Consider the following 13,934-nt stretch of genomic DNA (forward strand, 5'->3'; position numbering starts at 1 on the left):
ACCACCGTTCATTGGCAAAAGCGCAAGAGCTGACATTTTTGCCGGTCATTCTTGCTATATCGATTGGTTGGAAATGTAGAGTTTACTGTAGCTAATTCCAGTAACCGGATGATTGCAATAGTTTGAGATCACTTGTGAGCACTACAATGTACGATTACAGTGTATGGAACAGTTAAAATGACCATTATAATCGTAACGTTTTGGACAATGTGCTGTACTAAAAACTATTTTACTACTGACTGTAGTCCAATTCTCGTTTCTATGGTCACCATGACTTCCATTCTTCGAGGGTAGTGAACAAGATACAGTCGGAACGATCCATTCATTTTCTCACTACTCAAGTTGTTCAAATCGGAAATTGGAGTTCCATAATTTGAACAGCTTTTAAATCACATATTCAAGACCATGAGAGAATTCACGTTCAAAGCCCTTGTAAGACCTCGCTGGTCACAACATTTTTACAATAGAAGTACGTATGCATGTAAGTACACCGGTTAGAAATTCAATAATTGGTTTTGAAAAAACTCGACTGAGTATATGAGCTGGATATCACAAGAGTGCACTCGATGTTTTGCTTACTGAACTGTAAACTGTCTGAAAATACCAACTTTATATTCCGGTCTGTACGTCAGTTGATTAATTATTACACTCGAAGTGAAACCTGCCTAACTAAATCAAGGTACCCTTTACTGCGCTACCTAGACTTGGTATTACTCCAATTAATCCATCAAGAACTGATCAATTCCCTTAAGTAATTAATGTAATTGATTGAGCATGGGATGTTGGAGCTCACTCCATGCAGAGGTTCCTTCTTAAAGTACTTTCGTCCGTGGCTAGATCAGATAGTTGTTATTAAATGATAATGATATACTGCACAAGTGCACATGGAGGTTGAATCATAAGCTATATACTTGCACACTGTATTGACTAGAAATATTCATTTGCCATAGCATGGTGGGGAATTTATTAAGATTTAATCAAAATTACAAATGATGATAAATAAGACTAGAAGAAACAACCAGGTTCTTTACACGTATAATGGAAAAGTAAACAATACAGGAAGTTAGAAAGAGCCAAGTTCATTCACGATGGGCAATAAAGTATAGACTACAAATGAATTATTTATTGCATAATGTACATTGACTACCCTTCAGATAGCATGTCATTTAGGATAAGTTTAAAATCTATCAATTTCAAAAGTATTCTAGTATCTAGGAAAACAAATTCCGAAAGATATCTATACTGAAGCTAAATCTATATGTGAACTTCTACAATAATTGGAAGGGAGCCAATTGCAATGCTTAAATACGTATAGAGTAAATTTAAAGCATCGTGATAGCGATAACTATGCTTGCTACGAGAGATAGACCAGCTCTGATGGCAGTTGCAGCAGCTAAAGGGGGAAATCAAACATAATAAATCAAGATAAATAGAATCGATGAAGGCAATGCAATTTCAATCTCTTGCAGCTTGTTAACAGCATACTAGTATCATGCTAGATTGACGTGGTTACTCACATGTCTTGGTTGTAGCCAGGGCTGGTGCTGTGGTTGCCGATGGTGCACTTGTTGAACTATCACTAACATAATTATCGCCTTGCTGGGCTTGATTTAAGGCTTGCACTTGTGCCGATGACAAGGAACTTTTCTGTGTAGCCGTGATAGCACTTGCTTGACTTTCATCAAATTGGCCAATTTGTGCACTAGTGAATTTCTATATAATATTTACATAGACAAGTTGATTAAGAAAGATAGTAACGGTCAGTTTTAGTCCATTTCCTTAAATACTTACTGCTAACTGACTGCCAGGAAAATTTTTAATGGCATTTGCTTTCATGGCGTTAATTGCATCATTACTAAGTGATGAAAGATCAGCAGAATCACAACCACCTAACAAAAACGTAAAGTAGAAATTTCTGCGTTACAATCAAAATGAATAGGTCTTTATCATAGCCATGATTATATAACTTTGCTAACATGATACAATATGAGCAACATGCCTAATGCAACTCCTGCAGTTCGAACAGATGCAGTTTCCCATGTTGAAACAGTGCTACCAAATGAGCCTTTAGCTTTAGAGCACAATTGCTGCAACTGAGCTAATGACATTCCAGGCACAACGCCAATGGTATCAGCGGCATTTCTAATTATTTTGTAAGAAAATAAACGACTTAAATTTGCGGTATCAACACTAATGATACTCAAAATTACTTGGTAACCTGTGACCAACGATAATTGATTTAAGTACATCCTGGAGGAATCACTTACTCATAGGCTTGTTGATCTATTTTACTCAGATCCGATGTTGATAATCCTGCAATCATATTCTTGACAGCAAGGAAATGATCTGCTGTCCAGGTAGCGACGTCTGATCCCGCATAATTGTTCTTAATTCTGGCAATTAATTCGGTTAACTGCACCAAGTTATCCATTTCAATTATCAAAAAGTAAATATAATGAAGTAGGCAGGCAAAACACATTACAAAATCTCGGCATATTGCTTTTATTTGTATAGCCTTATATACAGTGCTTTATACAAAATACATGAGAGAAAATAAAGCTAGAGCATTTGTCAACCAACCTGTGAAGAATCCCATGATTGTTCTCCTAAAGCGGATATAGCATCCGAGTCAGTCAAGTTTAATTTAGCAATATCGGATGAGTTGAATCCAGTCATGATTATTCCCAATGCTGATATTGTGTCAGGACCAAAATGATCCAAACTACCCCAGTACTACAATCCAAATAGAATTATAAAGTTCATTTCTTTCAAAAATTTCGCAATAAATCAAATAGTAACGTAATTTTATCAGTAATTATTATCAAAGAATAGTTGAACAACCTAGCACTAGAATGAATAACAAGAAAAATTAAATCTGTTTATTGTTCCCCTTAATACTAAATTTTCGCCAAGGAACATTAGATAAATAAAAAATATCACAAAGACTAATCCAACTGTTCAGCAAGGGAAATAATAAGGTTAGAATTTAATGGTGTGCACTGTCATATCTCTTTTAATTAGTAAATCGAACGAAATTAATAATGTAGTAATACAAGTATTGAAATTTCACGCAAGAAAGACCTAAGCCATCTGAAATGGAAGTTATTCTAAACTCTTTATGTTTCTTCAGCCTGAGCAATTCAAAATTTCTTCAGAGGGTGTCACGAAATCTCGTTTGGTGGTGAATTGTTGATATTTTCAAGTTGAGTTATCATCATAATAATTTCCGATCAATTTACGTTTGAATTGATTTCTGTGCAAATTACTGTGTTCGCCTGTTAAGATTTATGTCTTTCATATCTAAAACTGATGTAATCTTAACATTTAATATATTTCTGTGATAACAATGTATCCTATATACGCGTATATGCATTAAAGCGACTATTAAGACAAAGTTAAGTATGAAGTTTTTAATTGTGTGCTTTATTTTCGATCGTTTGATGTACTGTTACAATATAGTATCAGTGATATTGTAAAGGTTCTGCAAATATTCCTAAGAGATATCTACTGTATGGTGTAATGTTAGTTTACCCTCTAAGTGCTACAAATTTTGTTCTGTGACTGGTAATTGCCCTTTCAAGGTATTAAAATAATCTAAAGCTGAAGAAATGATCCCTTCAATTAAATTCGCACCTGTTTGGCTCTCGCTGCCAAGGCATAAATTTGATCTTTAGACAAGGATGCATTACCCAAAGTTTCAACAGAATCTGCGAAAGTAGCATTATCCATGTTATTAATGTCGTTGACAGTTAATCCTGTAGATAAATCGCTTCCAAGAGAAAGGATATCATAAGATGTAACTGTGCTTGTTGCTCGTCTTCTTCTCGTTACATTATAAGTCTCGAAATACTTGGCGACGATAACAGCTTTCGTGGCTGCTAAAAACTTTTCTCCATTAAAGCTATCAGCCGAAAAACGGATGGTTTCCTATTTCAACATTCAAATTACAAATTTCTGTCATATTTTTTATTCTTTATTTATTCTAGTTTATATCATAACTAATTTTGTAAGCTGGTAGCACAGTAACTTTAAGGTATAGATATTTTCAGTCAAAATAATCCATAATTACAGCTACTCTTACCGGATTTAATTTATTTAATTCTGCTGATGTAAAGCCATCTAAGCATGGCCCAAGATCACGAACAGTTTCCGAGGGCAATGCTTGCATCGGATTGGCCATATTCACCGGATATCTATAAATTTATTAAATTTACAAGTAGCAGTCAGAAAGCCATAGTCCACCTCGATAATTAGTCAACATTAATTTTATGGATTAATGATATTTATAAAGGTATTTCTTTCAATTTGGACAATAGTTATAAACTGATGCACACAATAACTCGGTCAAAATTTTAATCAATATTGCAGCTTACCCCACAGCCATCTTGGTACGATTAGCAATCTCCTTCTTTAGTGTTGATGATAAGCATCGAAGTCGGCATATAGAATATAAATGATTGGACAAGACATCGTTGGGGATTCTTTTGATATGGGCAACTTGCATGCCACAAACTAGTTTACCAAAGCTCAAAATATCGTCATCCGTAAAATTCTTGTTGTTATTTTTTTCCTATCATAAATGCAAGAATTTTTCATATTTTCACTATACACAATCTAAAAAAGCACGACAGCACTCGATTTAACCTAAATAATGTCTGCTTTATACAAAAATCATTCATCTATGCTTACATAACATCTAAGAGCAGCATCTAATCGTCTCTGATAAGCAAGAATATGCGAACCATCAAAGTTACCGGAGCTTCCAATTGTACGAATAGCTTCCCGACATGTGGCATTAGTCATGTTGCCAATTTCTTCAGGCCTGGAGAACATACAATTAAAGAGAAAAGATTCAATATATCATTTCTTAATAGCATCCTAACACATCAAATTATTAAACACGTCAGATTGCTATTTCAGGATTCGATTTATTATACATGTAATTTTGCGCGCTTGCTATGTGCTGTTTAAAATATAAAGCTGTGATCGACCATGATCAACTAATAACTATAATTAAAAGAAAATAGAATACTAAATCTAGGTTTCTATACTGTTAATAAGCCTAAAGTAAAACTAGAATAAATTACTAGAAGTCATCCATCCATGAAATACAGGAGATGAAGAGAAAATATTGTTTGCCCTTGCTGTAAACGTTATCAACTTACGTTAAGAAAGACAAAACTTGGCCTGCAGCAGTAAGATCATCAGTAGTGATAGAAGAGAAATTTTGAGCACTCGTAATGGCCATACAAGCTTTAAACATGCGATACAAAACTTTAATTTGGCCAATACTCCAGTCTGTTCGGGCAGTTAAAACTGTTAAAGTATCTATACAACCATCAAATGGTAGTTGGGACAAATTAGCGTGGGTCATTCCAGTCACTAGACTGCCCATTTTCCTGTTATCCGTATTCAGCAAACAGAAGATTAGATGGATTAGATATACTGTACTATCTAAAGACTTCTGTATGTAAAGTCATTTAAAGTCTTATGACTTAAGCAGATAAATAATGAAGATTCAGTATTTGCTAATGCAAATGTATACTTATTCAATAACGAGAATTCTCATGAAATAAAATAAATCATCAAGTAAATTATTATGCGGTGAATTTTTATATTACAACGTGTACTTTTTCCTGACCTAATATTTTCAAAGCCATAGTTACTGCTACTTGTATTACTGATATCACCATATTCATCCAGGTACAAATTGATCAATTTTAAAGCCTATTAATGATGAAAGTGACACGTTAGAGTCAGCTTGAAACATCAAAGCAGAAATAAGAAGTGATAAAACTAACTTGGCCCTTGGACCAATTTGGTTGACTGTCACCAGTAGCATCCAAATTGCCAAACGTAATGTCGGTTAAATTTCGGAATGGAATATCTTGCACAAAATCGCTAATGTTGGCTAACATAGTACGGAAATCACTTCCCAACTAGATTATGAAGTAAGAAATGAATTGAAAATGTTATTTAATCTAAACTATTTACATCTAGTAATCGATCTATGGATACTTTGCAATCTCTTATATTTTATATTCAGGTATTTACGACTAATTCTATTGTTACTGGGCAAGAATTTCTTTGCAATTGAAGCTTAAATTCTCAAGATTAAGTTCAAAAGATTTCAGAATATCCCATTAATTCACAACATTTACTACTAAATAGAATAATTCTACAAACTTTTCCATATTTTATCCATAAATACTGACATTCCTTCATGATGTATCCTTTTTTATAACTTAAAAGAGGGGATTCTATAAAGTCATAAACTTACTTTCTTGATAATTTTACGTCGTGCAACTTTACGAAGACTTTTGACATGAGTTTTGAGTGTGGACAACGAATCCTGAATTGTACTTTTACTCAATTGATCGAAATCTGAAGTTGATAGACCAGTAACCAAACTGCCTAGTTGTTTAACATGAGAAGATGTCCATGACTTGACCTAATATGGAAAATTGATTGAAATCGATGATATATAGAAGGAGTGCTACATAATCATATTAATTAATCGTAGCTGATGCTTATTACCTTCCCCCAGGTATCAGAAGTAGCTTGCTTAATATGATTTAACATGATGCGCCCCTATCAACAAATATTGTAATAAATTCATTTAAGGATTTTTGTTTTAACTTCTTTATAATCTACAATATTCCATTTCTTCATCTTAACTCACATTCTGTCGATCGAAATTAACTGTACTCAAACTGGAGATTGAGTCCAAAACGACACTTCGATTTAGTTGTAAAAGTGATGATCTACCAACCGATTTAGCTATACTACCAATATTGCTAAGATCGGCCGCTGTCCAGTTCTTTGGATTGCCATATACTTCAATAGCTCGTTTACCTAAGGCTGCCCTCTATGTATTTCATAAATAGATAACAATTAAGATAAATAAAAGTAGTTTAGACGTTAATTTAGCACATAGTGTTTTTAGAGCGAGAAGTAATATTTGTTTAAAGATTACTTGCGCGGCTTTCAACGATTGCTTTCCAAGATCTGTAAAAGTATCCCTTAAAGTATTTGCAGGTAGGTTTTTCAATGCTGAAAGGGGTAATACCTTTCTTAATACCCCAATTCTAGAAGAAAGTGTAAAAATAGATTTAATAGATTTTACCGTCATTTACATCAAGACATAGTTTATTCTTGTATTGGTACTAAGAAAACTGTTCGTAAAGTGTATATTTTTATTTTCATTCTAAAGGTTATCATCTAGGAAAATGTGGTAATTGATCAGATGCTTCTATTAAAATTAATTTAAACGATTTTACGGGTTTACTTTGCAGATTTGTAATTAATATCTAGTATATTGACGCCTCACAGCTATTATTCACTTTATTTATATAAAAAAATGAATTTGTATAATATTTAGCGCTATGACTAAGTAGTTACATGCAAAAATTAATAACTTAACTCATAATTTTAGAATAAATCTTCATAATAGGAATGAATTAAACAATTTTAACGGTAAGGTAGAGTGACATACATCAAAGTCTTATATGAAATAAAATCAGTAGAAAAATTTAGTCAACTTACTGATTAATAAGAGTCTTATTCCACGTTTTTGGATTACCCCATACTTTACTTAATTTGCTAATGATGATATTACCAGCTTCACGAGGTAAAGTAGCTGCTACACCCGGTGTCTTGAAATAGGTTTTCACAAATGCGGCAACCTAATCCAATTAGATGTTTTAGAATCTCAGAATATTGAATCATTACTAATTCAATCAATGCTGTTGAATTTTAACTCAAGAATGTGAAACTGTCACCTCTAAGTGTAAAGCTATTTATAACTGTAAAAAGAAATGATTAATAAAATGTGAGTATTGCAGTAATCAAGTTATCTCATTGAACTGCTGCTACAGATATTTTTCATTAATGATCTCGGCAGATGCTCTACTTTACGCTCAGAACAGCTGTTTTAATTTAATGAAGCATGTAAGCTATATATATTTTTTTCTACTCAATGTCTGCTATTTTATGAAAAAGTTAGCTGATGTTAGATTAGCGCTTTACTGAATGATCATTTTCTAGATACAAAGTGGCTACAGTATATCATAGAAAGTGTTAAAAGCCTTAGAGTTAATTTTAGCAGATATTATTTCTATAATTTATCAACTTAGAGTAACCTTTGATGAATTATTTTGTAAAGTTCTATAGCTAAGATGAAAGGATGCGTATTCAACATTTTTCTGCTATATCATTAATGCTCCATGAGAGCATTTGATATCAGTAATTTCATACCTTGATACTTATGTCTATTCTATTAATCTTATCCATTATGTTATGGTTTAGCAATTATTATATGAATTTAGCTTGAAATTTACGGATACTTTTATGCTGTAAAGTTCTTCCATTGTATATAATTAAAGTTACTGATTGATGTATTTTGTTTAAAGTTACAAAACGATTTGTGTGCTCTGGTACTCTGTAAATCTTCTACCGTATCTAAGAAGACTTTTTACATCATATCTTGTATGGTACTGAACGTAATGTAAATTGCTGCGTTTAAGGCTCATATAATTGTTCAATTTAAGCTAATTCACTTCTTTCTACGTTTATGCAATAAAACTAAGAAAGTATAAAAGATTTACAAATCTAATAAGGGATAAGTAAACTCAATCTACAATTCCTGGATATACGTATAGCTTAAGCTATTATATAACCATAACAGTATCACCAACTATTATAGCTGAAATAATAATGAAAAAGTAATCTGTATTCGAACATGGTACACATAGACAAGATATTAGCACAGTAGTGGGATTAGAAAAAATTAGCGTTCAATTTGATCTTAATCTATTCTATCATGCCAAATCACGTACATATGAGTTGGATAAAAGTTTGAGGTATTTCACGTCCATATAGGGAAGTAAGATATAAGAACGGAACTTAAACTGTGAAGATTGAGAAATGGTCCAAGTATTGGGTTTGCCAAATGCTCGTACAGCAGCTTGAATTATAGCAATTCGTTGTCCCTTGTCAGCATTACGCAGCATTTCTCCTACGACTTTAGAGCTATATTTCAATTTTATCAGCATGTTAGAATTATGAATTGAGCTTCTGATTGTGCAGTAGCTTGTAGCTCAATATTGTGCTATGCAATGGGGAAATTTAAGTCGTTATCAATCTAGATCGTAGTAAATCGAAAGTAATTTTATTCAGCTCAACTCACTGGTCAGGAGAACTTAAAATGGTTTTCCAAACCAAAGTAGGAATTTTTGCAAAATCTTGAGGTGAGAAACCGTTGAAAAATTGGGGTAATCGCAACTTTCTCAATAGATCTAAATTCCATTTATTAGCATTTCCGTAGTGTACCTTCGCAGCTGCAATGATGGCCGCAGAATAATCTTTCGGAATGGATTTTTTCGAGGCAGTAAACAAGATCTAGAGGTAGATTATGATTTTAATTAATAAATGTTGATACGATATTCTTGACAATGATCTAATCAAACTAAGCTAACTATTAAGACGCTGGAATTTTGCTAATCTGCATACTATTATTTCTACTTTGTCTAATTGACTTGCTACATTTCAGCGTCCTACTTCTGCATTGCTATAATTTTCGAAATATCTGATAGCTATCTTCAGAACACTCAAAATGAAGCAGTTCTTACCGAAGTTTGTTGAATCATATTCAGAAAGACTTCCTTAGTAGTTAACTTAAGGAAATGGGCTAAAACTGCCGATTGTCCCCGAAAGAGTTTATTAGCAATGGATTTAATCATTGAAGTAGGAAGATTTTGAATAACTTCAGGCTAGAATTATAAGTATTACATATGAGCGAGAGATCAACGCATTTATACGTAGAGTAAAAAGCATAAACGACTATAAAATCAATGAAATAGTTACTTTTAAGATACGAAAGACTTCCACTGGGACTTTAGCCAGTTCACTCAGGGTTAAGTTTTGAGTGAAATTTGCATCGGTTAACTTCTCCAAGACCTCCGATGGCAGCCTTTTCAACATGGCTTGAATTCGTCTATAGAATTATTCACGAGATAAATATGAAAGTCAGATATGATGATAGAAGTTTAAAATTAATTTATACTTCTTTCCAAGCTTGCAGATAGTCAATAAGAACATCTTACATCTTAGCATGCTTCTCCAATTGTGCTTCTCTAGAGCCAGGTTTAGGAGCTTGTCCAGGTTTATGAAACTGAAATCCATTGAAAGGATTCGATGCATTGAAACGGTAGGAACTATTGTCAGGCTTGATGAATCCTGTATTGTTGACTGAAATGTGGAATAGAAATAAAAAATTAGCAGAAAATAGTTAAGGAAATAGTATTAATCTGAAAGTGGCAAATCAATTCCATTCGACGGATATCGCGTATAATAGGTTGATTCTGAGTAACAGCTTGGACACTTTTTTTAGCGTTACAACGATAAATATATCTAAATACATAGTGTTCTAATAGGCTAAATATATAAAGGGAACTGATAGACGGCTGAAAAGTTTATTTCATGTTACTCAGCTGTTAGCCACTTTTGGAGCTAGACCTTTACTTTTATTATCTAGTAGAATCTTGACAATAAATTTAATATACATTTCGATAGTGTATCATTATAATTTTGTATGTCTTAAGTTCGATTTAGATACTACTATTTGCACTATTTCTATTTTTAAGTAGCTGGGCTTATTTATTCATTGTCGATAGAGAGTTCTAGTGCTGCTCGAAATTAGCTCAAGATTACAAATACATCATCGCATCGGTGTGAATTTCTTAAGATAAGTTTAGGAGCTTTATTTTTGGTATTTGAGCTTCTGAACAACTTATTTGTAGAATCATACCCATTTCATAATATTTCTTTCATTGCATACATTTCAGGCTATGAAAGAAGGATATATATATATTATATATGTACGGAAATTGATAGGGTCTGCATATGACAGGTAGACTAAATTTGGAGAATTTGCCTAATAAACCTCATGAAATGAAAGAATAATATACTGCAGGTAATGAAGAAATCGTATATTCACAAAGAATTGATAACTGAGACTACGGTTGCTGTTTTGGATTACATAATTACCAGTGGCCTCTTAATTAGATCTATCATATATATTTGGATGATACGAATTTCATTTATTTCAGTGTTAATCTAAACCAAAGTAAGCACTTTTATGGCAATATATCTATTCGGAGCCATGATCTAGTGATCCCATTGGTGAATTAAACTATACACTAATGTCGCAATTTTGGACTTGCAAAACGAAATATACTCGTCTGCTAATCCGTAAGTAAATATAAACTAAGATCTGATGTTTTCCTACTTTCTCAAATTGTAAGTTTATTTTCATTATATGATATCTATAATTAAATTATGGTATCTAAGCATAATGATAAAGCACTGACATTTGATATTGATAAAGATGACTGCTGAATGAATTACAGTTTAAAATAACAGATTGAATAAAAGGCTGGCCAATTTGTATTTTTTATACGCTGAGTAATCCTTTTATTAATCGCTAATAGTATCGTCGAGATATAGCGCGATTATTAAAGTTAATAAAGACTCTATAGCTCCTAAAATCTCTAGATTTCTATCAAAATTATTCATGGCAGATTTAAGTTGTAAATTTTTTCAGCGACGATTGCAAACACATTCTTTCGAAAGTATTTTAATTGAAGGATTAATTTGATGTATCCTAGATATTCTGTCTATCAATACACTTGATACCGGTAGTTTTCAGTAATTCGCAGATGGTTAACTTCGATTCAGAATTATTGATGTAAAATTACCATACAAGGAAACAGATAACCAAACTACACTATATTAATTTATTAATATGACTTAATTGTCTTTCGAATAAACGGCATTGAAATGGAATAGGATAATATTGTAATTCGTGAATAGTCTGGAAAGAGAATGGCAGCCGATTGAAATGTACCATTTTCAATGAAATCACTAGAGAAGCTACTATGGCAATCAAGTATGTGATACAATAAATTTTTGTGAACTTTTAAAGGAAAATTTAGTTTCACGGATGATATTATTTCCTCGGCTGGAGTTTAGTGATAGTGGCCATATAAACGGTATACCGTTATGATTAATTCGACATAATAGGCTTGTTTAAATTAAGGAAAGTGACTTGTGAATCTTAGCAATTTCAGCTGAGAGCTAGAGTAAGTCTACAATTAGAACTGTAACTAATCAGGCTGGAATTGGGCGAAATACAAGCAGATGTTTGACATATAAAAAAACTTGAAATATAAAAATGGATTGAAAAGGAGACTTTGGGAAGATAATTCAATCTCTATATAAATAGAATAATGATACTGTAGGAAGAATGGAATGAAATTTGACAATGTAAACACTCTATTTCTAAGGAATCAAAGGATCGGTAATAAAATAGTATCAATTTAGAGAAAGTGTAACGTTCTTCCTATAAGTGTCAGCAATTAGGCTAGCCTACACGAAATTATCGGCCAATATAGTCAGAATTAATTAAAAAAGAAATCTACAAGAATTTTTTAAGGAACTGAAATATAAATGGAGGTAAACACTTGCATAGATAGAATTGATCTGTATGGAAGAGAAAAAATTGTTCTACGCTCCTTTTTCTAGTAATTGTTGTTGACAGTTTTACTTGCTAACACTCGTTAAATTATTTGAATAGAGTGGAGACTAATATAAATATGAATAGACATTATTTCATGAGCGATCTGTATTGAAACAGAATTGACGCTAACTGGCATAGAATTGACAAGCGATGGGAGTTTAGTACACCTCTATTGCCAATTCTTAATAGTTCATACTACTTTAGGACTTACCTGACGAATTTGAAGGTCTTCCTGAGGAATCTAAACAGATCGAAAGAAAATATAATGAAAATGCTAGAATGAAAACAGAATCTTCTCTATTACTTACGCGGTAATTCATGAAAAAGTAGAAAAGTTATTATTTTTAGGACTTACTCGTTGAATTCGAAGGTTTTCCTGAAGAAGCTAAATAGATCGCAAGAAAAATACAATAACAATGTTAGAATGCAAATGAGATCTTCTCTATCCTCTGTAATCATAAAACAGTGGAGGATAAATTAAATTTAAAATTAACTGTATGGACTATGCCAAGGTGTGAAATGCCCAATACAAAAGAAATATACGTAATTTAACAAAATTTAAGAATTAGAAATGGTGAGAGAATAATTCAGGAATAGATAGTCAAGACTATCGTAATGATCCTTCACAACATAATTCAGTTTTGATCCTAACTAGTCTGTACATTAATTTCTCTTCAGAATAGATCTGATAGAGTACAGGAATACTCTATCTTTGACTATATAGCGATGAGTCTAAGATTAACAGTAGTCCATTTAATAAAACTGGGGGCCAAGGCCTATTTAGGGAGGTTAAATAAATAACTGTAACAATCTTATCCTTAAGGTGATGAAAGCCCTCAACAATTCAGCATGTGTAAATTAGTCTGTAGTGCAGTAACTGCTATGCCATTGATAAATAGCATTTATTTTTTATCATTTCATTTTATATCTTACCATAACACTGGATGGTATATCGCAAATATTTCGTCTATCCTAATAGAAATTGACTATCGCTACTTTTTTTATTATGAAATGATATTGAGGTAATTGTCAACAGTAGTGAAACAATTCCTTGCTGTGGCTAACCTGCCATCTATTTAAAATTTTGATATAATTCTAAATCTAGGATAGTGACTGATAACTGAATGGCTAATGCAATCTCTTAAATAGGGCAAACTAACTATTCAGGGCATTTCATTTTCACTTATTACATGAAATACAATAAAATCACCAATTGCAAATACGAAAAGCAAATAATTACATTTGTAACTACACACCATAGAGATATAAGGTAAATAACTCATTCTAGATAGCAATATACTTATTTATGAAGATTATAGATAAATTAATTTAATAAAGTCGACTGCTTATGTAATTG

General features: G+C 32.4%; 2 protein-coding genes across 2 annotated transcripts; both read right to left on the reverse strand.

Annotated features, from left to right (window-relative positions):
- Positions 1–959: 959 nt before the first annotated feature.
- TRIADDRAFT_63601 (expressed hypothetical protein) lies at positions 960–8,292 on the reverse strand (the record flags this gene model as incomplete). The annotated part of the gene is made up of 19 exons (XM_002109692.1): positions 960–1,393; positions 1,518–1,713; positions 1,792–1,915; positions 1,996–2,142; positions 2,268–2,413; positions 2,581–2,733; positions 3,634–3,927; positions 4,082–4,193; positions 4,374–4,570; positions 4,690–4,822; positions 5,166–5,399; positions 5,642–5,727; positions 5,802–5,939; positions 6,281–6,451; positions 6,538–6,591; positions 6,773–6,868; positions 6,977–7,088; positions 7,546–7,685; positions 8,257–8,292. 19 exons carry the CDS (start codon positions 8,290–8,292, stop codon positions 1,323–1,325), a joined length of 2,640 nt encoding a protein of 879 aa, XP_002109728.1. The 3' UTR covers positions 960–1,322.
- Positions 8,293–9,183: 891 nt separating this feature from the next.
- TRIADDRAFT_52896 (uncharacterized protein) lies at positions 9,184–13,649 on the reverse strand (the record flags this gene model as incomplete). Its single annotated transcript, XM_002109693.1, has 7 exons — positions 9,184–9,399; positions 9,630–9,770; positions 9,865–9,994; positions 10,104–10,248; positions 12,789–12,818; positions 12,933–12,962; positions 13,643–13,649. The coding sequence occupies 7 exons, from the start codon at positions 13,647–13,649 to the stop codon at positions 9,184–9,186; spliced, it is 699 nt and encodes a 232-aa protein (XP_002109729.1).
- Positions 13,650–13,934: the final 285 nt, after the last annotated feature.

This window comes from Trichoplax adhaerens, genomic scaffold (genome assembly GCF_000150275.1).
Source record: "Trichoplax adhaerens TRIADscaffold_2 genomic scaffold, whole genome shotgun sequence".
In the NCBI taxonomy this organism is placed as follows: Eukaryota; Metazoa; Placozoa; class Uniplacotomia; order Trichoplacea; family Trichoplacidae; genus Trichoplax; species Trichoplax adhaerens.